The sequence below is a fragment of the Hyperolius riggenbachi genome, chromosome 5, assembly GCF_040937935.1.
Source record: "Hyperolius riggenbachi isolate aHypRig1 chromosome 5, aHypRig1.pri, whole genome shotgun sequence".
Classification (NCBI taxonomy): domain Eukaryota; kingdom Metazoa; phylum Chordata; class Amphibia; order Anura; family Hyperoliidae; genus Hyperolius; species Hyperolius riggenbachi.
The window spans coordinates 285,480,058-285,503,881 of record NC_090650.1 but is presented as its reverse complement, the minus strand read 5'-3'; the positions used below and the strand labels follow the sequence as shown (position 1 = coordinate 285,503,881).

The window sequence follows — 23,824 nt, the reverse complement described above, 5'->3', positions numbered from 1 at the left end:
TTAGATAATTATACACTGTTTTTTTTTCTCAAAATCACTATATACTATTCTTTTTTTCAAGAGTATACCCATTGCTGAAGCGCACTGGGTTACTGGGTGCTGTGTAGCGCCCCCAGGTATTCAGGTTACCAGGCCATGTTATGCAGAATGCCATAATATGCTCTCTGTTACTGTTTGCACAGATTTGCATGCAGTACATATGATAGCCTCCACATCAAGGGGCATTTCATTCACAGCTTTCCCTCTCCTCCCGTGTCAGTGATCTAACCGCTAGCTCAAATCACACAAGAGCTATGCAGCAACCGGAAGGGGCGGTGCTTAGCCCTGTCTAATGCCGCAAAGCTTCGCCGCTTTTAACCACAGCATGACCAAGCATCCAAGATGATGTGAAATGTTTCCCCTGCAAATGGATGGTGCTCGCTCTTCACTTCTTGTTTGGAACTTTTTGGTTCTCTTTCTTCGACCAATACTCAAGGCTGTGGAGCCTTGAAAACTCATCCGACTCTTCAGTTTATGACACCACCTACCATATTCTCATTTACACTTATTGAGTGCCGTATGGCTCATTTACTTTTTCTTGATTGCAACATTTCTAAAGATAGTGTTTACACTGGGCATAGTACTTATTTTGCAGTGACAATGGGCAGCATTTACTAAGGCTGCTGGATATAAAATCCCCGTTTGGGAAAGTACCGCATGCGGTAACTTACACTTTTTTTCACAATTCACAAACATTTTGTGGCATGCTGTAATTTCCCGATAGTCTGCATGTGGTAATGTGCTGGTGTTCCTCCTCTGCTGCAGCCATGCAGCTTTGTGCTGCCTGAATAGCTCTGGGAGACAAGGCTGTGTGCGCCTGAAGGGCTGTGTCTGCAGCGCAGGCTGGCAGGGGCACTCTGAGCCAGTGTACCGTGCCCGTGTGTGAGGGGGCTGGTGAGTCTCCTCCATGCTGTCACCTCCATAGTCCATTCTCCTGAAAGACACGTTATTCCCCTTTGTTTATTTACTTAAAGAGAACCTGAGGCGGGTATTTTAAATCTTAAGAGAACTCAGACGCATGTCATTTGCACAAGGACATGCCTCTGTGTTTCGCTATTGCCACCTCTAGTCCCCCCCCCGGGGTCTGCTGTGCTCCCCTTTAAAAAGCGCCAGGCTAGCGACAATCTGCTTGTCGCTAGCCTTGTATTTACCTGCAGTCTATCAGTCATACTCCCCCGCCTTTGTCCCCGCCACTGCCCGCCTCCGTGAGCTTCCTCCAATCAGAAGCTAAGCCGCGACCTGGGAGGTACTGCCTGGACGACACATACGGGACACAGTAGGACACAAAGGGACACCGGAGGACTCATAAGGGACACCAGAGGACACATGGGGGACACATAAGAGCACATGGAGGACACATAAGGGACACATGGGAAACACATAAGGGACACATGGGGGACACATAAGTGACACAGGAGGACACCACTTGGGGGAGAACAATCTTATATGGCAGTAAATATGGTATATATCTATTTGTCTATCATAATAGTAAACATTGCTTCCCTCTTCACTGCCTTGTCTCCAACATGGGTAAAGTGCAGTTTGTGGCCGACATACGTGATAAATATGCCCGTGGATAGTGTTAGAACTACTTAGTGTTGCTGCTGGATTTTCCTTTACTGCAGTTTAATTTCTTTTATTTTATGTATTCCTCTTTCTTGCATCATAAGTTGTTTACATAGTGGTGTTTTCTTTAGCTCAGCCTTTACTATGAGATCCATTATTATATTAGTTATTTTCTGTTAATTCACAAATCCAGTTAGCATTTTTTAGTTTTCTCTTATAACATACAAGCATAGATAAATAAGTGAATCATTACTCATCACTGATCATTGAATGAATCATTAAACAGCGCTGATTCTTGTTGCATGTGATAACTTTCATGCAGCTCTTCCCTGGAGAATCTGAGGTAAATCTGCATTCTTTGTAAGTTTCGTGAAACCTCGTATGATCAAATACTTTGGGATTTTTAATAAAGCACTTTCAAATGTTGTAAGAGGTATCGGTTCTAATGGACACTTACTGCCTGGATTCATTGCACCTTATCTTCTGTGCATTGACTCCCTTATGCCCTTACATTAAACTGCTGTTACTGATCCTTTGCACTATCGATTTGTGGTCTTTCACGTCTAAAATTGTCAGGGCAGCAGCAATCAGAGCTGAAGATTTCTGAGGTATTTCCCACATAATTCCCATAGCATTTCTTCATGGCCCGACCTTGACCCTCATATGACATTTTTCCCTTACAGCAGTGTGTTTATAACACATCAAAGTAAGTTAATATATTTGTATAATTCTGGATATTACCTCAGAGACCCTTTTAATGCACTTTCCTCTCGTCCTATGTAAAGGTTATGTACAGATTACATGTTTTACAGGGCATATGCTTTCTGCTTATTATGTGAGGCAAGACTTTGATGTAAAAATGTTTTTTTCTGTACGTTGTTTTGAAATGATTTCTTATATTTAAATTATATTTGAGTTATTAATAGTTACAATTTTAGTCTATTTTTAATTTTAATAGACATGAGTAATGTGCACAGTCCCATAAAGTGAAAGTAGACATATTTAAGCTTTGTATAGGTTTTTGGTGTCTGGTATGCTGTATAGGTTTTCCAAGCCCTTTCACAGTGGATCTGGTAGACATCTTTTGCTCATAATTGTGTTAATTACTGTTGTCAGTAAGCTGCTGAGGACGCAGCTGGGAATTGATTCTTATGAACAGTGGTGGGGGATGGTCTGGAACACATGAAGTAAACAGTTCCTAGCCCCACTGAAGTTGACACTGGAAGAATGAAGAGCACATTTGCTGGTTCTGTGTCTGCTAAGGGTTAATATGTGTTTTTAATTATAATTGGCTAGGTGGTCTTCCAGACTGGTCCAGCCAGTGTACAGTATAAGGCTGAGGTTTTTGGAAATCTTTAACTGAAGTGGCTCCCCTACAGATTGGCTGCAGCATCTTTAGCCACTCCTTCAGGCAAGGTGGTCACTCTAATTTCTTGGCAGTGTTAAAGCCTAACTCCATGCAGGAAAGAACACGTCATGATCCACAATATGCATTCTGAAATCTAAATCTTGATATCAAATAACTTCCATACTTTAAAATTGCTACGCTAATCTCCATCATGTGATCGTATCTGGGGGAATCGGTGGGGACATATTGGGTCTAGTGCACCACAGCACCACCTACTGATTGCAGATTGTTACTTTCCTAATACCCATTGTACTCTCACTTCAGCAATTCTGATACCAATGAATTCAATTTGAATGCAGTTCTGTTTTGGTGTCACAATAGAGGTGGTTCGTGACATGCAAGATGCGTGCTAGCACAAGGGAAATAGATGAATTACGTTTACATGAATTCCTATTTTTTAAAACATGAAGGTAGAATTTATGATGGAGGGCAGGGGTTATGTGGGAGTACTAAGGTTAGCTAAGGTATCATCTTGCTTGAGTTTTTATTTTTTCATTTATTTCTAATGTGGATATGTCTTGTGCAGAGAAGATGGTAGACGGCGATGGGGTTGTAGGAATAACAATGAGTCATAATTAGCAAAGAGGCAGAATGGGTTGGATGCTTGAGAAGATATGAGTTTGTACAAGTGCTTTTGCTTGACAACTGCAACTGCTTTAGTTTTGGGATGATGTAAATTAACCTTGTAACCAAGGAAGCATTTTTTAAGCCACATTTCCTTCACTTTTATGAAGGAATAATTTACCTTTTGTAAGTATCTTATGTGATTGCTGTGCTATAGGCAGGGGATAGCAAATCAGGTAAATTAGGTGCCAGCGCCCTCCTGTTGATTTGTGTGATGGTGCCCCACTTTGGCTCCAGATGCTTACCACTTACTGGTAGGGATGGTTAATGGGATGCAAATAATTTTGAGTTGATGCAGCATTATGTAAATTTTGTATGCAAATTTATGCAGCTTGAAAATGAACCAATCAAATCCTGCTGAGGTAAAATTCTATCCATTTGGGCCGTTTTCAAGCTGCATACATTTGCATTCAAAATTTGCATAATCCTGCATCAACTCAAAATTATTTACATCTCATTGATCATCTCTACTTACTGGCTCCTGTTTCACTTACCTTTCTCAACCCACACAAGTCTCTGTCCTTGAACCTCTTTTTTTTCTCTCTCTGCACCATCGTCCTTGACCAGTTTATTAGCTCATTTGGTTTTCAGTATCCAATATTCCTTTTTATGCAGATAACCTTAACATCCAGCTCTCTGCTCCTGATTTTACTGCTATGTTTTCTGGCTGTTTAAACTGTGTCTCCTAATTCCTGTCCTCTTATTTTCTTTGATTCAATATGCACAACATGAAAATTGTCATTTCTCAGCTTTCTAAATTATTGCCCTTCCGTGAGATAACAGTTCATAATGATATCACCCCAATAACTCCAGGTCCTCGAGCGCATTGCTTAGGGCAGCTTTTGATCTCATTCAAACCTCACATCAACACATTAACCTGTTGCTTTCAATTAAAAAAAAACATTCCCTGCATCTGCTCCATCTCACCGGTTTTTGTATAACAAATGTGACATTACATTTTGCAGCTTTAATTCTCTTCTATAAATGGTTACCGAAGCCCCTTGTATGTATGCACCTAATGTTTGTTGTAAATCTACATGCTATCTTGTCTGTTTTATGAATATCTTCACTTATTAATGGTAATAATACATTGCTAATTTGAGTTCCCCTTCACGTCTCAGACAGCAGTACAGAAAATGATTAATTATTGTTAATTCTTTCTCTTGTCTGGGTGACTCTGGGAGTATTTAGAATACATGAAAGTTTATAAGTGTTCCTTCTCTGCCATCATGTTCATCCAATATTAATAGCACATTCATCTCTTGAAAGAGGCAGACATAATGCATTGGGAAATTAAGATGGGGATATTGATCAGTGGCTTCATTGTAAAGAAATGATTGGGAAGACTTTTATTTGGAGGAGAATGTAGCAAGTGGCAATGGCTTTGTTTTGTAGAGCAAATGCAATTTTTTATGCATTGATTAGGACTCAACTGTGAGCTTTCAATACACCATTTTTTTGCTATGCAAATATACCGGTACATACACAGATTAATAAAAAACATTAAAATGACTTGACTACTATTGTATGTGTCCACCTTGTGCCTCCACAACAATTCTGATCCAACAAGGCATCCACAAGGCCTCTGGAGGTGTCCTGTGGTATCAGACTTGTTTTGCCAGCACATCCTACACTTCACTTATATTGATATGCAACACATATGGATATGTGAGGAATGTGAGGAAATTGGAAGCTAACGAAAACCTTATTCATCAGACCAAGCAATTTTCTTCCATTGCTTCCTGGTCTAGTTCTCATGTGCCCGTTGTAGGCCCTTTTGGCATTGGACAGCATGGGCTGTCTAACTGGTCTGCAGCTAGATAGAGCATACACAACAAGCTGCAATGGAGTGTGTGTTCTGACACCAACTTCCATGGACACTATTGAATATATTGTTTTGCACTTTAGCTTTCCTGTGGTAGAATTAAATGCGGTAACATTTGCTCCACATCAGTGACACTTGCAAACCAATAACACCGGAGTAGGTTTACTGGCTTTTCTTTCTTGAGTCACTCTTGGGTAGGTATTTTCACATTATACAAGGGCGGTTCCAGAAGTAGGGGTAGAGCGTCATGAACCTCCTCACTACCCAGTCTGACCAGGAGATGGCAGTAGTTGTTTGAAAAATACCACTGTATTAGAAAGTAGACAATCTATAAAGCATATGTTTCAAGTTTAAAGACTCCACGTTATTTAGTATTTGTTTGGCAGTCATCAACAGTGAACGTGTTCAGTGAATTTCTGAAAATGGAGAAAATTGGTCATCGTTATGGGATACAATACTTTTATTTGAAAGGTCTCAGCCCAACCAATATAAAAGCTGAACTGGATTCTACTCTGGGTAAGTCTGCTCGTTCGTTTACAACAGTAAAATATTGGGTAGCAGAGTTTAAACGAGGCCATACAAGCTGCCAAGACGAGCATCGCAGTGGTCAACCAAATGAGGTGACAACTCCAGAAATGGTGAAGAAAATCCATAAAGTGGTACTGGATGATCGTTGAGTAAAAGTGTGCAAGCTAGCAGACATAGTAGGCATTTCAAAAAGTGCGGTACATCGCATATTATCTGAAAATTTGGACATGAGAAGGCTGTGTGCAAGATGGTTTTTTTTCTTTTGCTCACACTCAACCAAAACAGTGTCGTGAAGATGTTTCAATTGAGTGTTTAGTGAAGTTTCACAGCAACAAAGCAGAATTTTTGCACCGTTTCATAACCATGGATGAAACATGGGTCCATCGCTTCACACCCGAGACAAAAGAACAATCAAAACAATGGACTGAAAAGGGAGAACCGGCTCCAAAGAAGGCAAAGACCGTTTAAACTGCAGGCAAGGTCATGGCGTCGTTTTTTTGGGATGCGCATGGGATAATTTTCATTGACTATCTTGAAAAAGGAAAAACTATCAACGGCGAGTATTATGTGAACTTATTGCAATGTTTGAGCAAAGAAATCAAGCATAAACGGCCGTATTTGGCTACGCAGAAAGTGTTGTTTCATCAAGCCAATCCACCAGCTCACAAATCCGTAATTGCAATGGCCAAAATTAATGAATTAAAGTTTGAATTGCTACCTCATGTACCCTATTCGCCAGATTTAGCCCCCTCGGATTATTTTCTGTTCCCAAACTTGAAAAAATGGCCCAGTGGTCAAAGATTTTCCAACAATAAAGAAGTGATGGTGGCAGGTAATGGCTAGCAAGACAGTTCTTATTATAAAAATGGTATCAAACTTATTGAACATTGCTGGGAAAAGTGTATAGAGCTGAAAGGAGATTATGTTGAAAAATATATTTTTTCCCCAATTTTTTGTGTTGGTTGGGTCGGGTACTTCTGGGACCGCCCTCGTACTTAGTCCATGTGCCCATGAGGCAAACCTCTGTCTCCTCTGCACTTCTGCATCTAGTGAGCTGCTTGTACTGATGATGCAATCAGTACAAGTCATTCACTAGAGGAAGTTGCACTGAGGTCTGAAATCTCCGCGGGCGCGTAGACTAGGTAAGCTGCCGTTACACACGGGGGCCAGGAGACACAAGGGGGAGGGAGCGGAGGCACGTGGGGGGAGGAGACTCACAGGCAGGGAATCCCTGACGTATCGGCGGGCGTTCGTAAGCTGGGGATTCCCTGCCTTTGCCATATAAGACGCAGGGGCTTTTTCTCCCCATTTTGGGGGGAGAAAAAGTACGTCTTATACGCCGGAAAATACTGTATTTGCTAAAATTCAGCTGGAAGTGAGCAACTGTGATATTCAATGATGCATCACTACCAAATATGCAAATCATTTCTTTATGCCCCTGAAAGCCAGGCACACACCCAGAGCTGCTGGTTTATAGCAATCCTATAGCTTATAAAATTTACTGAGTCACATCAATCCAACATATATACAGCCTTTTTCAGTAGTCTTCATCAGCACATGGAATGGATTAATATGGCTCTGTGGGATAGGGCTTGGACCAAGACTACAGAATACCCACATAGCTCATGGTGACCCAGAACCACTAGGAAAGTATAAGGGGTAAAATAGACCATCAATCCATGCTATGCACAGATGAGGACCAGAAAGCCAGATATAGGCTACTTGCATGTTTGATTGATGCGGCTCTGTGAAATGTATAAGCTATAAGCTCACTATATACACCAGTGGTTCTGGATGTGCGCCTATCTTTTGGGTGTATAAATAGATTATTTGCATATTTGGTTGTGGTGCATCATGGGAAGCCACAGTTTCTCACTTGAAGCTGAATTTTTGCAAATACCTTCTGTTTTAAGAAGGTAAAATGTTATTCCGTGTTGCTTTTTAGTAAGAGGGGTTTTTTTTTGTCTGTTTTAGGATCTTATACTAATCCTAAAAATAACAACCTTGATTTTGATATGTAAATTTCACAAACGTACTTTGTGCCAGTATATTATCATCAATTTCTTGTGTAAAAAGTCATGAGACTTATTTATTATGGTGTAGAATATGTGGTCCTCTTAAATTAACATGACTGTAGCTTCCTATTCTATTCACCTCATTTGTTTATGGTCATTTTTAGGTACTGTAATTGGTGTTGTCATTTATACTGGAAAAGAAACTAGATGTGTGATGAATACATCAAATCCAAAAAACAAGGTAAGGAATTTTGTACTATTCTGTTTTTATCTTCAATAATATCTACCATCTTGGCATATTTCAGACTGCTGAAGGTGAAGCTAACTAGGGATGGCCAGTGAGATGCAAATAAATGAGTTCTAGCATTGGAAAATAGATGGGAGGTGGTAGGGAGCGCTGACAATTTTGTGGGGAACAAAGACAATGCATAGTGAACAATGAAAGACATAGTGAACAATCAAAGACACGTGGCACTGTCCGACGTCCACACAGTTATGCGCTGCGCAGCGACACATGACTGCATGCGTGTAAATGCATTGGGCAGTGCGATGGGATCGGCAATGTGGCGGCTAGCAATGGAGCAGCTGTGCAGCCCTCTACATTGCTAACCAAAGCAATAGTATAGGTGGGCTGTAGACGGGTCCTCATTTTGAGGGGGAAATGCTGGCAAATTATTTGGGGGAAGAGTTGGCTAATTTTATGGGGAAAGCACTTGCTAATCATGCAGGGGAAAAGTAGGTTCATTTTAGGTGGAAACGCTGGCTAATTTTGGAGGCTAAACTGGCTAATTTTGTGTGGGCAGAGGGAATAAGGGGGGGCACGGCAGGTTTTCCCAGTATGGGGCTTAGTAATTTCTGATGGCAACCCTGGGAATGGGTCAGGTCATCACATCAATTCCTGATATGATCATTCTTAGCTAAATATAGTGATGTCTATCCGCTACTATCTGTAGTCCTGTGTGTGACAGATTTAGAAAGATGCCTATAAGCTATACATTTTTTTTTGCCCAATTAGACGGTGGATTAGACAAAAACGTCTAATAGGGCAAAAATTGTCTTTTCCATCAGCACCATGATCAACATCATGATCAATAGAATGATCTACATACAGAACCACAATGTTGTTTTTTGGTGATGTTGATCATAATGTTAGGCAGTGCTAATCGAAAGCACAGTTGTATAGTGTATGGCCAGCATAAAGTGAACCAGAGACGAAGCACCCTCATGTATTTTACCATCTATATCAGTGGGAACATTAGAGAAAACACCTACCCTGCTTTCTGTTTCATTCTTTACTGCACAGGCTGCTTCTAATCAGCCCTGATAAAATCCCAGACTGAACATTAAGTCTGGCTTCGTCTCTGGTTCTCTTTAAAGCAGAATATAACTCAGCATTTCATCTTTGCTCTAAAACATTATTTACAGCATATTAAATGCAACCAGCATTTTTTTTTACTAGACCAGCATTCGAAGGGTTACACACAGAGCTTGAAAGTTCAGTGCAGTGAAAAGTGGATGCATCCGAACTTTAGATAATGTTATCTTGTGCTTACTTAAATGTATTAAGTGAGGAATGTGACACATTCTCTGACTGTGGAGAAGCAGCTCCACCCAGACAGAAAGTCAAAGCATGTTTGCTTTCACCACATAATGAATAAAACCAGTTATTATCAAAATGCAAAGTCCGCGCACAAAGCAAAAAACTGTACTTTTGGGAACCTATAATATCTAAATAAATAATAATACTTATACACAAATGCAAATATGATAACCGTATGGCATATAAAAAGTAGGAAACCGTGTTTTTATTGAATATTATGTGAGGGTTTTAAACCGCTTTAAAGGTGCACTATGGCTAAAAATTGTAAAATTGAAAATATTTGCAAACATAAACAAATAAGAAGTACGTTTTTTCCAGAGTAAAATTAGCCATAAATTACTTTTTTTCCTGTAATGCTGTCACTTACAGTAGGCAGTAGAAATCTGACAGAAGGGACAGGTTTTGGACTAGTCCATCTCTTCACAGGGGAATTCACAGGGATATATTCTAGTTCACCACTCGCACACTATTCGTTATTCCCATACACCAGGATTTACACAGTGCTGATAACATCAAAAGTGGTGAACAGATGCTTAAAACAAACATCACAGTTTTCAGCTACCGTATTTCCCATGGGGATCACCACTGTATAAATGTAGCATTCAGCACTAAACTGCTGAAAAACAGCAGCCAATAGTAGTAGTTTAAAAAGTGACAATCATGAAATTCTTTTAAACGACGGTGAGCAGTATTTACTGGCAAACTGTGTTTTTGCCCATTTATAAATTAGGCATATGTTTACATTTTGCACAAGACATTTCTAGTTGAGCACCATACAAGTGTTTTCAGAATATTCTGGTATGGATATAATTTGAAATAAAAAGTAGTTGTGTATTAGATATAATTGAATTGATGGATAACCACTTACAGAACCCATGTATGCATTCTGTTTGATGTATGTATTTTGCTCCTGTATTATGTGGCATAGTGCTATTTTAGGTGCTGCAGTTGACACCTGCATGTTTTTGTCTGTGTGTTCTATTGGTGGGTGTTATGTTACAGGTGTAGAAATGTACTGTAATGCTTTGCAGGTCATTGCTCTCTCACACTAACCCTTAGCATTTTTATTTCTGTGTGTTTTTTTTCTGAATACAAATAGCTGATTCTTTAGATTTCCAGTGTAACATAAACATACGTTATGTGTTAGCATTATCCCTAGCATAGCTTCGCATGATATGTTTTAGGCATATTCAGCACTGAAGGAGGAGTTAATGTGACATTTTGTCATTTGGATAATGAATCATCTATTGAAGGGTCTCCAGAAATGAGGAGCAGGATGGTTTAGTAATTTGCCTCAGGAAAGCAAAGCTGTCAATATGTGTCTGAAATTGGCAGCTTGTGTTGAACGTTGACGACTGTTTTGTTAAATGTGTTGATGGTCTCTGCCAGCATAAAATGTCCATCACTGTTGTCTATTTCTCATAAAGACTGGATACCCTGCAGGGGAGAAGAGGGCCACATTAACTGTCCAAAGTCTAATGTGAAATCTTCTTCTTATCTTTCTTCTGTCTTATAAGGAAAACTTTTCAAATTAGCTTGGTTAGGTCTTATGTTGCAAAATGGAGATTTCTGTGCTCATACTATATAGCAAAACTTCTACATTTTCTATATAGCTAGTCTTGTGATTAGGGGCAGTTTCACACGGCCGGGTACTGGTGGCTTGTTTTGCTATGACCAAACGCTTTTCTGCTACTGGGCAAAAAAAACATTTGTCATTGTTTGCCGGCGATTCATTATTGCGTTGCATTTTTGCCGAGGTGATAGACCATAACCACAAATGCTGTCGACTCCAGAAGCTGCATGTAGCGTTCAGGAAATCTCGATCCACTGCGGCGCTTGACTGATGTCAATTGACAGTAAATTACGTGAGAGAAAGGCATACTTTTATCTCAACGACAACGCAATCCTGATGCGGTGGATCTCAAAGGGTAAACAATGGGGACAGGAGCTGGCAGCCATCTGTCTTTTTTTTTTTTTACTTTACATTATTACTGAACATTTTTTAACAAACAAAGAACAGGTACATACAAGGAATCACAAATGACATTGCATAAAAGGGTGACGATAAATAAAAAAAAAGAATGAGCAAATGAATGAACAGGCACAGGTGACAGGCAGTGTTCCACTATTGCACACAAAATACCATACGAGCTTACCCAATGCCAGAGGTTGTAGCACAAGCAAGCTGCAAGCTAAAAAGGGCAAGTGCACACAGCACAACAAATTGGACCTATGGTCCAGCCTATAGAAAGAACCAAGTAGACCAGGGGTCAACACATCCCCGAACCTAGAGAGCCTGTTGGATAAATTAGAAGTCAGGTGTTCAAAAAAGAGAAATGGACTGTATTTTGCTTATAAGGAATGACCTGGGGGGGGGGGGGGGGGGGGTAGGGTTAAACTGGGGGGTTAAACTCTTGGCAAGTAATGCCTGGGCTATATTGCCAACCTTGCCAGCAAAGGCACATTGAAATTTGGTGTACTGGCCCTTACACTTTTACCCTGCTGTTTAATTGGCTATGTGGTACATGCTTCTGTGTTTTGTTTTTTTTATCTGCTTTTCATTTTCCTGTATCACCTTTTTGCTCACTGGATAGCATATTGGCATCATCACTCAACTTCTTCATTGTGTAATTAACAAGCAGATGACACAGGAAGTAGTGTAGTAATTGTGTCACTTGCCTGACTACACCGTAGAACTGTAGAAATTAGAGACCGCACTCAAGGCTTCTTGTATTCACAGCAAACAAAGCAAGACAAGGTACACAACCTGTTTCATATGTCGCCTTCCTCAGGTGTGACACACCTGAGGAAATTTCTTCAGCTCTACAGTTTGGTTTAGCTGGAGTGGTGTACCTGCTAGGGTCCAGCACCGGCGTACAGGTCAAGACTGACTGACCTGGTGAGTGGTGGTGAAAGTGTGAATTTGCAAGTTGCCGGACTACACTGAGTGACAGCAGTGCATGAACCACAACTCTCCATGGTCAAAATGATAAAGCTTTTAGCAAGGTAAAGGCCCACGCACATTTCTTCTTCTCCGTGTCCTTCTGTCTCCATCATCCCTGGCACCCTCTCTCCATGACTCAACCAAAACAATTTTCACATTTCACCGCTCCCCCCATTCATTCAGCGATAACTTTATTGTTACTTATCACACTGAAATGATCTATATTTTTTTTTTCACTACAAATTAGGCTTTCTTTAGGTGGCAGTTTTTGCTATAAATTATTTTATTTTATATACATTGTAAAGGGAATAATAAGGTAAAAAAAAGAAAAAAAATATTATTTCTCAGTTTCCAGCCATTATAGTTTTAAAATAAAATGTGCTTCGATACATAAAACCCACACGTTTTATTTGCCCATTTGTCCCGGTTATAACAATGTTTTAGTTGTGTCCCTAGTACAATGTATGATGATAATATTTTATCTGGAAATAAAGCAGCATTTTCCCTTTAGGGATTTTGATAATTTTTCACTTATTACAAGCCTTCATTTTTTTTTTTTTTTTACAAGTGTTTTACTTAACTGTGGGGCAGGGTTGGAAGGGGTTAAAAGTAATACAATAAAATAATAATAAACTTTCTGTGTAAAACAGTATTCTGGTATAATTAGGTGTATTTTTACTTTTTGGCCACAAGCTGGTGCTACTGAGACCGCGTTTCTATTAATAGAACACAGATGAACATGGAAGTGTCGGGTCTGATAGCTTGTGTGACGTTTTCAAGCTCTCGGAAGACACGGGAACGGTGATTGGGATTGAGAATAAAAAGATTTTCACATCCCGATCACAGATGGAGGGGGCTGCGACGGTGGATCGACGGAAAACAGCGCGGGGATCGCCAATGTGACAGTAAGGTGAGAGTAGGCATATCTAATCCCCTGATCCGCAGTTTAAAGGGACATAGATATGCGTACCAGAAGTCCTAAAGTGGTTAAGCACTAAGACACTGTAACAGAAAATAGACCATTTTAAATGGTTTGATATCTAAAGTATCTGCTGAGATAGCAGAAAGGGCACTGGAAATTACACACTTGCACACGTGTGTTTGTGTTGATAGGAGACTTGATGTGGCCAGAATGCTGAGACATGCAGTGTAGGGGACGAGAATTCTGGCAGGACAAATGTTTATTCTGAAGCACCATGTAGCATAAAGACATCTGCTGCACGGCCACAAGAGCAATGCAGGGTCACATTGCCACAGAGATGCCCATGTTGCCGTCTTTCCTCTAAACTTTCAGTATACTTTTAGGCCAGAAAAAGGAGGTCAGCAAAACGTTAAAAAAATAGGTCTGAAGTAGTTTTTTAATAGAACAAAACACTTAACACGTGCTTATCTGCTTTTAAAATACAATTTGTTAACTTTAGTAATATGCATATACATAGATTCAGCATCATGTCATACTGTGATATATCTGTCAATAAAGTAATCAAGTCATATAAATCCAGTGTCAAACACAATGACCTGCCACCTGCCAATCTACACACAGGCTCTCTGACATGAAACCAAATGAATGGGGGTGGGGAGTCAATAAAATAACTGCAGGGAGGTGATATTTTAGTTGCCTCAACCCCCCCCCTCCCATCCCCCCCCCCATCTCTGGTAAACCTTTTATGTTCCTAGGCCTAGTTTCCAGCCAAGATAGCCTGGTCATGCCCCCAGTACAAATGGGTTAATCTTATAAATTTTTGCTACAATATTCATCTCTAGAGGCATCCAGGAATATAACGCGACTGCTATGGGGACTGCACCTGTTGGAGTTGGCAGCAGCCATTTTGTTGGTGACTATAATACGGCTATTTGACTCAATTTATAGGCTTCTAACCTTAAAGTGTACCACAGATGCCAATATATAAAAAATCCATACTTACCCGGGGTTTCCTCCAGCCCCATAAGCATGTACGAGTCCTCCTCCCATGGTCTGCCGTTCAGCTGCGATCAGCCCCGGTAATTGGTTCAGTCGGGTCCAGTCTGGGTCTTCTGTGCATGCGCGGACCTCCCGCAGCCGCAGAAGACCCAGACTGACAGACTAACATCACGGGTAAGTATGGATTCTTTATATATTGTCATCTCTGGTTTACTTTAAGGGTGGGCTTTCAGAGGTGAACAAAACCTTTGGTTGAATACCTCATTCAAAGAAAATCTGCCGATTGATAAGTTTATTCTGGCCAATCATTGGCTTAGCGGGAAACTAGGTCAGTTAGGGGGTTTGTTTTACTCTGAAATCCACCCATAAGGTTATCTTATAAGAGTGCAGAGAGCAGATACTTAAAGTGAACCTTACCCGGCCGTGCGCATCCTCGTACGCGTTCACGTTGGCGAATGCGTCCTGCGCAGGCGCAGTAAGATGTTTTCTCTTATTGTGCCTGTGTAGGAAGTGTTCGCCAAGGTGAACGTGTATTAGGATACGCACAGCAAGGGCCGCGCAGGCGCAGTGGACCGCCAACTAATCAGTTGGAAGAAACTTAACTAAGCCACGGCAGGGAAATGGAGGATTGGTTTGGCATGCCTTGAGCACAGGACGGCTGCGGGGGGCTGGTCGAAGCTCCAGGTTAGTGAAACTCTTCAGGGCTGTGAAGTCGGTACAAAAATCATCCGACTCCTCAGTTTATTAAACCACGGACTTCAACTCCGACTCCAGGTACTCAAAATGGCTCAGACTTCTCGACTCCAACTCCTTAGTCTAATACTTACCAGGGCTGTGGATTTGGTACAAAAATCATCTGATTCCGACTCCTCAGTTTATGAAACCACTGACTCCAGGTACCCAAAATTGCCCCGACTCCTCGACTCCGACTCCACAGCCCTGAAACACTTGTTATTATTTTCAGTTAAGGTTCCCTTAAATTAAAATATGTGATTGGATTGGAGAGAATACTGCACTTTTTTTTGTCACAATACAGGCCTGCATATCTTTCCTGTGAATATCACTGATGTTTGGTTTGCTCATACCCAAACTGCAAGGCTAATGTTCAGGAAGAATTTCATTTTTACCTGAATCCGAGCAGCAAGAGTAGTTTTTTTTAACAATTTTAGCATACTGGTAATAGTTTTATTTTATCCTCTGCATTTTGGAAATGGAGTTCCACAGCAACACTGTTTAAATGACCACTATCTTGAAAATCCAGCGAAAAATGCACTATAAGGCCTGGGGCACACCAGAGGAGTTTTTCTGAGCGGTTTGAGTTTTTAAATCTGCTGCTAATGTTATCCTATGTGTCTGTGCACACTGGAGCAATGAGGTTTTGTAAAAAACCCCATAGCATTACATTGGGAAGAGCTTTTAGAGGTTTCAAAAGCTCTTCCCAATGTAATGCTATGGGGTATTTTACAAAACCTCATTGCTCCAGTGTGCACAGACACATAGGATAACATTAGCAGCAGATTTAAAAACTCAAAACGCTCAGAAAAACTCCTCTGGTGTGTTTCAGGCCTAAATTATGTTTTATCCCATGCTGCTTTCACTTACAATAGGTAGTAAAAATCTGACAAATCTGGTTTTGGAATTGTTCATCTCCTCATGGCCTCTCTACTTGTTCGCACATTAACCAACTGCTGTTCAGTAAGTGCATTTGAAAATAAACAAAAACCCTCAGAATCCCCCACGAAGAGATGGATTAGTCCAAAATCAGTCAGATTTTTACTACCTACTGTAAAGGACAGGAAATTGGAAAAAAATAATTTATAGTGTATTTCATTCTGGGACAAATGGACATCTGATACGTAGGTACTTTAATTTTTACAATTTTTCGTGATAGTGATCCTTTAATTTTATTTCTTAGCGAGGGATTATTCATTTTCTGAAATTATAAACCAGAAGATAACTGAAGAGTTGACTGTGAGGGGCTTTCTTTCAGTATAATGGCTACTTGTGTAGGTTATTTCATCATAGTATGATCCAATTAATGAATGACTCCTATGTATATAGGCATGGTTTGCTTGTTATTACTATAGAGGATGTGTAATATTAGAGAAACATTACTATATTTTAAGAAGGGAATGGTTTGAGGTGTTGGAATCTGTTGGCTCAGTCACTGCTTTGGCTGATTGCTTTTCTTTTGCAATTCTTAATAATTTACTGAGGAGCACAGGTATTAGGAAAGAAATGATAATACAAATTGCCTACAGCAGTTATTGCATCTCCAGGGTGTATTGATTTGTGTTTCTAATTGGGAAAAAAGATGCTTTAGTGTTTGACTGACTGAATCAGATGATGCATCCTTTTGTGCATATTGCAGATGTCTGCTTATGTTAAACCTTCTGTACAATGCTGAATAAAATTGCTCTACCCTCAGTTCCTCTTCTTTTTCAGTATTAATTTGCTACTTTTACTTTCTTGGCTCATCATATAATTTTATCTGTCGTGCTGATTTGTTAGTTTATGAACAGTATATATGTTCATAGTGAAAATTCCATGCCTTTTTAATTTGTACATTAATTCCTTATATAGACATTCTTAAGCTGGAACCCTCAGCAAAACATTTTTTTATGGTGCCGTGAAATGGAGTTTGATTCTATTGCATTTGAAATGCTGTTTGTGTACTTGTTGGAGAGACTGTGCGCACAACTGGCAGCTTTGGTGCACAGGTCATCACAGTTTTTGTGCAGATCATGAGCCATATAGAACTATGGAGGTTGGGAGAGGGTAACTTTTACATTAGCACCAGTTATACTCCAATGTTCCTTGCACTGGTTTTGATAAATACAGACAGGTCCATAAAAATTGGGACATTGACACAATTCTAACATTTTTGGCCCTTTACATAACCACAATGGATTTGAAATAAAACTAACGAACATTATTATTATTATTATTATTATTATTATTTATTGAATTTATAAAGCGCCAACATATTACGCAGTGCTGGACAATAAATATATACAATGATACAAGGATGACAGACATAACAAGGTTATACAACCTAGAACAAAGTTATACATGCAAATTGTACAAAATACATCATCATGCAATATGGGCTGGTTAGGTAGGCCCAGTAATTCAAGTACAGGCTGTCATAGGACAGGAGCACATGATCCTGTAGATTACACTAGGGAATGGAGGACCCTGCCAGAGGCTTACAATCTAAAGGGTGGGGTGGAAACACTAGGTGGGGCTGTTAAATATTCAATAGAGAGTTACTGTGTAGTAGGAGGTGGGTAGGCCATGATAAAGAGGTGGGTTTTAAGGGCTTGCTTGAATGAGTTGAAAGAGGGAGCAAGTCTGATGGGTGGTGGAAGGGCGTTCCAGAGGGTGGGGGCAGCTCTTGAGAAATCCTGCAGGCGGGCATGGGAGTGTGAAATGCATGGGGTGGTGAGGCGAAGGTCGTAGGAGGATCGGAGGGGGCGACCTGGTGTATACTTGTGAACAAGCTCCGAGATGTAGGTAGGGCAGGTTTTGTGCACATGATGTGCTTTAACTGCAGAAGGAACTCTAGTGAAACTAACGTAGTGAAAAAAAGTGCTTAGTTTTACAATAATTACGTATAAATGATTTAGTCAGTGTTTTCCCATTGTAAAATATAAATGATTTAGTCAGTGTTTTCCCATTGTAAAATATTTCCTCTCCCTGATTTACTTTCTGAAATGCATCATATGGTGACATTTTTACTGCTGGCAGGTGATGTCAGTGGAAGTAGCTGCTGCTTGCTTTTTTGGCAACTGGAAACAGCTGTTATTTCCCACAATGCAACAAGGCTCCCACAGTGTGCTGTCAGGACATCAGTGCTGTGAGGTACTAACATCAAACTGTGGGAGGGGTTTCACCACAATATCAGCCATACAGAGCCCCCTGATGATCTAGTCGAGAAAAAGTAAAGATTTCTCATGGGAAAGGGGGTATCGGCTGTTGATTGGGATGAAGTTCAATTCTTGGTTAAGGTTTGTCTTTAATTTGAGGGTATTTACAGCCCAATCAAGTGAATGGTGTAGGAATTACAACAGTTTGCATATTTGCTTCCCACTTGTAAGGGAGCAAAAGAAATCGGACAATTGCCTTCTCAGCTGTTCCATGGCCAGGTGTAATAATCCGTGTAATAATCAGTGTAAGCAACAACCAGATCTCTGATTATGTGGTGATCTGCAGTATCACCAATAATACAGATGCTATACCTGATTATGCAGTGATCTGCAGAATCACTAATAATGCAGGTATAGTACACCGACAAGAGAGATGCTTGAATGCACAGTGTGTTTTGGTGCAACAGTAATTACTGACAGCTATGGCAGGAGCTCGCCAGAGGGGCTGGCGGGCACTGTCAGTACAGCGAACATCTCACCAGTGACGAGGGCTCACTGGTGAGTAGAGAGGTCAGACAAAATCGAGTTCGGCAACAGGCGGGCAGATAAAGTACAGAATCAGAAGGCAGAGAGTAAACGGTAATTAGGCAGAGTCGGCAGGAAGATCAGATAGGCTAAAGTACAGAATCACTAAACAGGAGGGTAGTCAAACAGAGCTAGGAGTCATACACATATAATCAAATACAATAACTAACTATAGATAGATGTATATAGCAAACACTGCATATACATCTATCATGCGCAGGAACCTGACTAGGTCCGAGTGCTCACACGAGGCATTCGCAACGCCAGACACCCGATGAATGAATCCTCCGAGCTTAAGAGCCCGAAGAGAGCCTGAGGCACGCCCCCCCCCCCCCCTGCACCTGGCCAATCAGGAGCGGCGGGCGCCTGGCGTGACAGCTGAACCGCCTCTTCCTGAGGTCAATGCGACCTTATGGGGCCCCGATATACCCGTCCTCGGCGTGCTAGACGCCCGAGGTACGGGTGGTGAGACGAACAGGGGCACAGAGGCAGCTGCGGTGGCGGTGCCGTTCGCCGCAGCTGCCTCACCAAATGTTACACCAGGTGTGTTATTCCCTCATTATTACAAGGAGCAGATAAAATGTCCAGAGTTGATTTCAAGTGTGCTATTTGCATTTGTAATCTGCACGGAAATCAGCTGTGGTGAATGACTGAAGAATTGTTTCCCTGGTGAAGAAAATGCTTTTCACAACAGTTGGCCAGATCAAGAACACTCTCCAGGAGGAGGTAGGTGTATGTTTGTCAAAGTCAAAAATCAAGAGGAGACTTCACCAGAGTAAATGCAGAGGGTTCACCACAAGATGTAAACCATTGGTGAGCCTCAAAAACAGGAAGGCCAGATTAAAGATGGCCAAACGACAACTAAAAAAAGCCTTCATAGTTCTGGAAAAGCATCCTATGGACAGATGAGACGAAGATCGACTTGTACCAGAGTGATAGGAAAAGAAGATTATGGAGATCGAAAGGAACTCCTCTTGATCTCTTGTATTTATTTATGATGTGACTGCTGACAAAAGCAGCAGGATGAATTCAGAAGGGTTTTGGGCAATGTGAAATGTTATGCAACAGCCAAGCCAATCACCTGACTTGAAACCGATTGAGCACTTGCTGAAGACAAAACTGAAGAGAAAATGACCAAATAATAAGCAGGAACTGAAGACAGTTGCAGTAGAGGCCTGGTATAGCATCACCAGGGAGGAAACTCAGTGTCTGGTGATGTCTATGCATTCCAAACTTCAGGCTGTAATTGACTGCAAAAGATTTGCAACCAAGTATTAAAAAGTGAAAGTTTAATTCATGTATATTATTCTGTCCCATTACTTTTGCTCCCTTAAAGTGCACCTCCGGACTAAAAATTGACTCAGCAGCACTGAAAAGGCTTTGTGTTTCTTTAACAGTTTCACAGCATCAGAACTTTGTTTCTCTTATACAAGCCTCATTTTTAGCTACACAGAAGAAAACTGCCCGAGCTTTTTTACCCTGATGCTGTGCAAAGCATGATGGGATTTCTGATTTTGTTGTTCTCGTTCTGCTGTTTTGGTGCATTTTTTTTTTTTTTTACATTTTGAATTTGACATTTTAAGCCTAGCATGTGCGACTGGGAGGGGTAATCAGGACACAGGATAGTTGGAACTGTGTCTCCTGCTCCTTGTCACCTCCTTTCAACCAAAAAGATGGCTGCCCCCATGACAAAGATGGCAGCCCCCATGAATCACAAACATTTGCCTGTTCTTTTAAAACAGGGTGGGTAAGAGATTATATTACCTATCTATTCTAAGTAACATAACTAATGTAACTTGATGACAGTATGTTTGTTTAGGCTGAAGTTCCCCTTAAACAAGTGGGAGGCAAATATGCAAACTGTTGTAGTTCCTATATCGTTCACCTGATTTGAATGTAAATACCCTCAAGTTAAAGCTGACAGTCTGCAGTTAAAGCACATGGTATTTGTTTCACTTTAAATCCATTGTGGTTGTGTATAGAGCCAAACATGTTAGAATTGTGTCAATGTCCCAATATTTATGGACCTGACTGTATGTTCTATTATACATGGCTGGTTGGCGTGTTCTCTACCAATCTGCACTGTTCTGTCTAACTTGTTGGGCAGCAGGGTGACATAGTGGAGAGCACTCTCGCCTTGCAGCCCTGGGTCCCTGGCTAGATTCCCAGCCAGGGCACTTTCTGAAAGGAGTTTGTATGTTCTTCCCAAGCCTGTATGGGTTTCTTCCGGGCACTTTGGTTTCCTCCCACATCTACAAAACATACAGATAAGTTAATTAAAAAATAGACTATGATGAACATATGACTATGGTAGGGATTAGATTGTGAGTCTCTCGGAGGGTCGGATATATTCTGTGTAAAGCACTTTGGAAAATGTTGGCACTATATAAATACTAAATAATTATTTGGTAAAACCCAAATTGTAAAACAGTTCTGTTGAGTAAAATGGGATAAGTAAAACACAACATAGTTTAAAGATTCAAAACTTCTTTTGGAAAATTGATCATTTTAAATTCCCCATCATTTTATTTTACAAACAGAATATAATTGATATTCTGAATGGGTTTGGTCTCTAATCAGTGACTTTCTTTAGCCCTCCTGTTCTGTGTGGAAACAGAAAAGGTCAGTGCATGGTTATTGCTTTGGATTACTCTGGATTTTGTGGGCAGCTGGTACAGATCATGTACAGTAGCCGATGTTCTCAGCAGAATTCTCAAATGTTTAATCAATCCTGCCTGAATAGATATTCCTTAAACCTTGTCAGTCTTTATAAAGTTGTGTCTGTAAGTTGTAAAGGTCATTTATGGAAACTAATTAACCTTATGGGAAATGGATCTGCAACAGAGTCTTGTGTATGACATATATGACTTTATCTGTCTGCTATTTACTATGCTTTTTTACCATGTAGCTCTCATTTTGAACCAACCAATGTATCTCAGAAGATTTGGTCTGATTTGAAAGTGTTGTATGGAATATACATTTTTTATTTTTGCCTTGTAAAATTATCCACCCCAGTGCAAAAAGAAAATTAAAACAAGTATTCTGGTAGAGAAAATGGCAATTTTGCCTCCAAGAAAATAACCAGTTTGGTTACCATACAAAATAAACACCCATGCTACTACTAGGTGTTCAGATGATGGCAGTATCCCATGCTACTGCTAGGTGTTTAGGTGCTAGCAGAATCCTATACTACTGCTAGGTGTTTAGGTGATAGCAGAATCCCATGCTACTGCTAGGTGTTCAGGTGATGGCAGAATCCCATGCTACTGCCAGGTGTTTAGGTGCTGGCAGAATCCGGTGCGACTGCTAGGTGTTTAGGTGCTGACAGTATCCCATGAGACTACTAGGTGTTTAGTTGCTGGAAGAATCCCATGCAATGCGACTGCTAGGTGTTTAGGTGATGGCAGAATCCCATGCTATTGCTAGGTGTTTAGGTGATGGCAGAGTCCCATGCTACTGCTAGGCGTTTAGGTGATGGCAGTATCCCATGCTACTGCTAGGTGTTTAGGTGCTGGCAGAATCCTATGCTACTGCTAGGTGTTTAGGTGATGGCAGAATCCCATACTACTGCTAGGTGTTCAGGTGATGGCAGAATCCCATGCTACTGCCAGGTGTTTAGGTGCTGGCAGAATCCCGTGCGACTGCTAGGTGTTTAGGTGCTGACAGTATCCCATGAGACTACTAGGTGTTTAGTTGCTGGAAGAATCCCATGCAATGCGACTGCTAGGTGTTTAGGTGATGGCAGAATCCCATGCTATTGCTAGGTGTTTAGGTGATGGCAGAGTCCCATGCTACTGCTAGGCGTTTAGGTGATGGCAGTATCCCATGCTACTGCTAGGTGTTTAGGTGCTGGCAGAATCCTATGCTACTGCTAGGTGTTTAGGTGATGGCAGAATCCCATGCTACTGCTAGGTGTTCAGGTGATGGCAGAATCCCATGCTACTGCCAGGTGTTTAGGTGCTGGCAGAATCCCATGCGACTGCTAGGTGTTTAGGTGCTGACAGTATCCCATGAGACTACTAGGTGTTTAGTTGCTGGAAGAATCCCATGCAATGTGACTGCTAGGTGTTTAGGCGATGGCAGAATCCCATGCTATTTCTAGGTGTTTAGGTGATGGCAGAGTTCCATGCTACTGCTAGGTGTTTAGGTGATGGCAGTATCCCATGCTACTGCTAGGTGTTTAGGTGCTGGCAGAATCCTATGCTACTGCTAGGTGTTTAGGTGATTGCAGTATCACATGACACTGTTAGGTGTTTAGGTGATGGCAGTATCCCATGCTACTGCTAGTTGTTTAGGTGCTGACAGAATCCTATGCTACTGCTAGGTGTTTAGGTGATGGCAGTATCACATGCTACTGCTAGGTGTTTAGGTGATGGGAGTATCCCATGCTACTGCTAGATGTTTAGGTGATGGCAGTATCCCATGCGACTGCTAGGTGTTTAGGTGATGGCAGAATCCCATGCTACTGCTAGGTGTTTAGGTGATGGCAGTATCCCATGCGACTACTAGGTGTTTAAGTGATGGCAGAGTCCCATGCTACTGCTAGGTGTTTAGTTGATGGCAGAATCCCATGCTACTGCCAGGTGTTTAGGTGATGGTGGATTGCCATGTTCTTATTGTCACATGGGTGCCTAGTGGCTATGCAAATCATGACCTGGATAAGGGTCACAATTAGCATGTTACAGGTAAATTTCATTTTTATTATAAAATAGCTATAAATATGGATGGTATGTTGTTTTGCAATTTAATATTATTAAAAATAGTTATTCTGTTTACATTTTCAGCCAATTAACTATTCAAAACTGGCAGTGATCTCAGATTGCTGTTCTTTGTACTCAGGGCAGCAGCATCTGTCTGGAGTACAACCTGCACTCAAACTCCCTTTGTGCAATGCAAGTAA

General features: G+C 41.0%; 1 protein-coding gene across 3 annotated transcripts in view; it reads left to right on the top strand.

Moving 5' to 3' along the window:
* ATP9B (ATPase phospholipid transporting 9B (putative)) overlaps window positions 1-23,824 on the top strand; it is a 409,962-nt gene that overhangs the window by 206,736 nt on the left and 179,402 nt on the right. For all 3 annotated transcript variants that reach the window (XM_068237042.1, XM_068237043.1, XM_068237044.1), the window contains exon 11: window positions 8,170-8,246. In XM_068237042.1, the coding sequence (XP_068093143.1) occupies window positions 8,170-8,246 (77 nt within the window). The remainder of the gene's footprint in view (window positions 1-8,169; window positions 8,247-23,824) is intronic.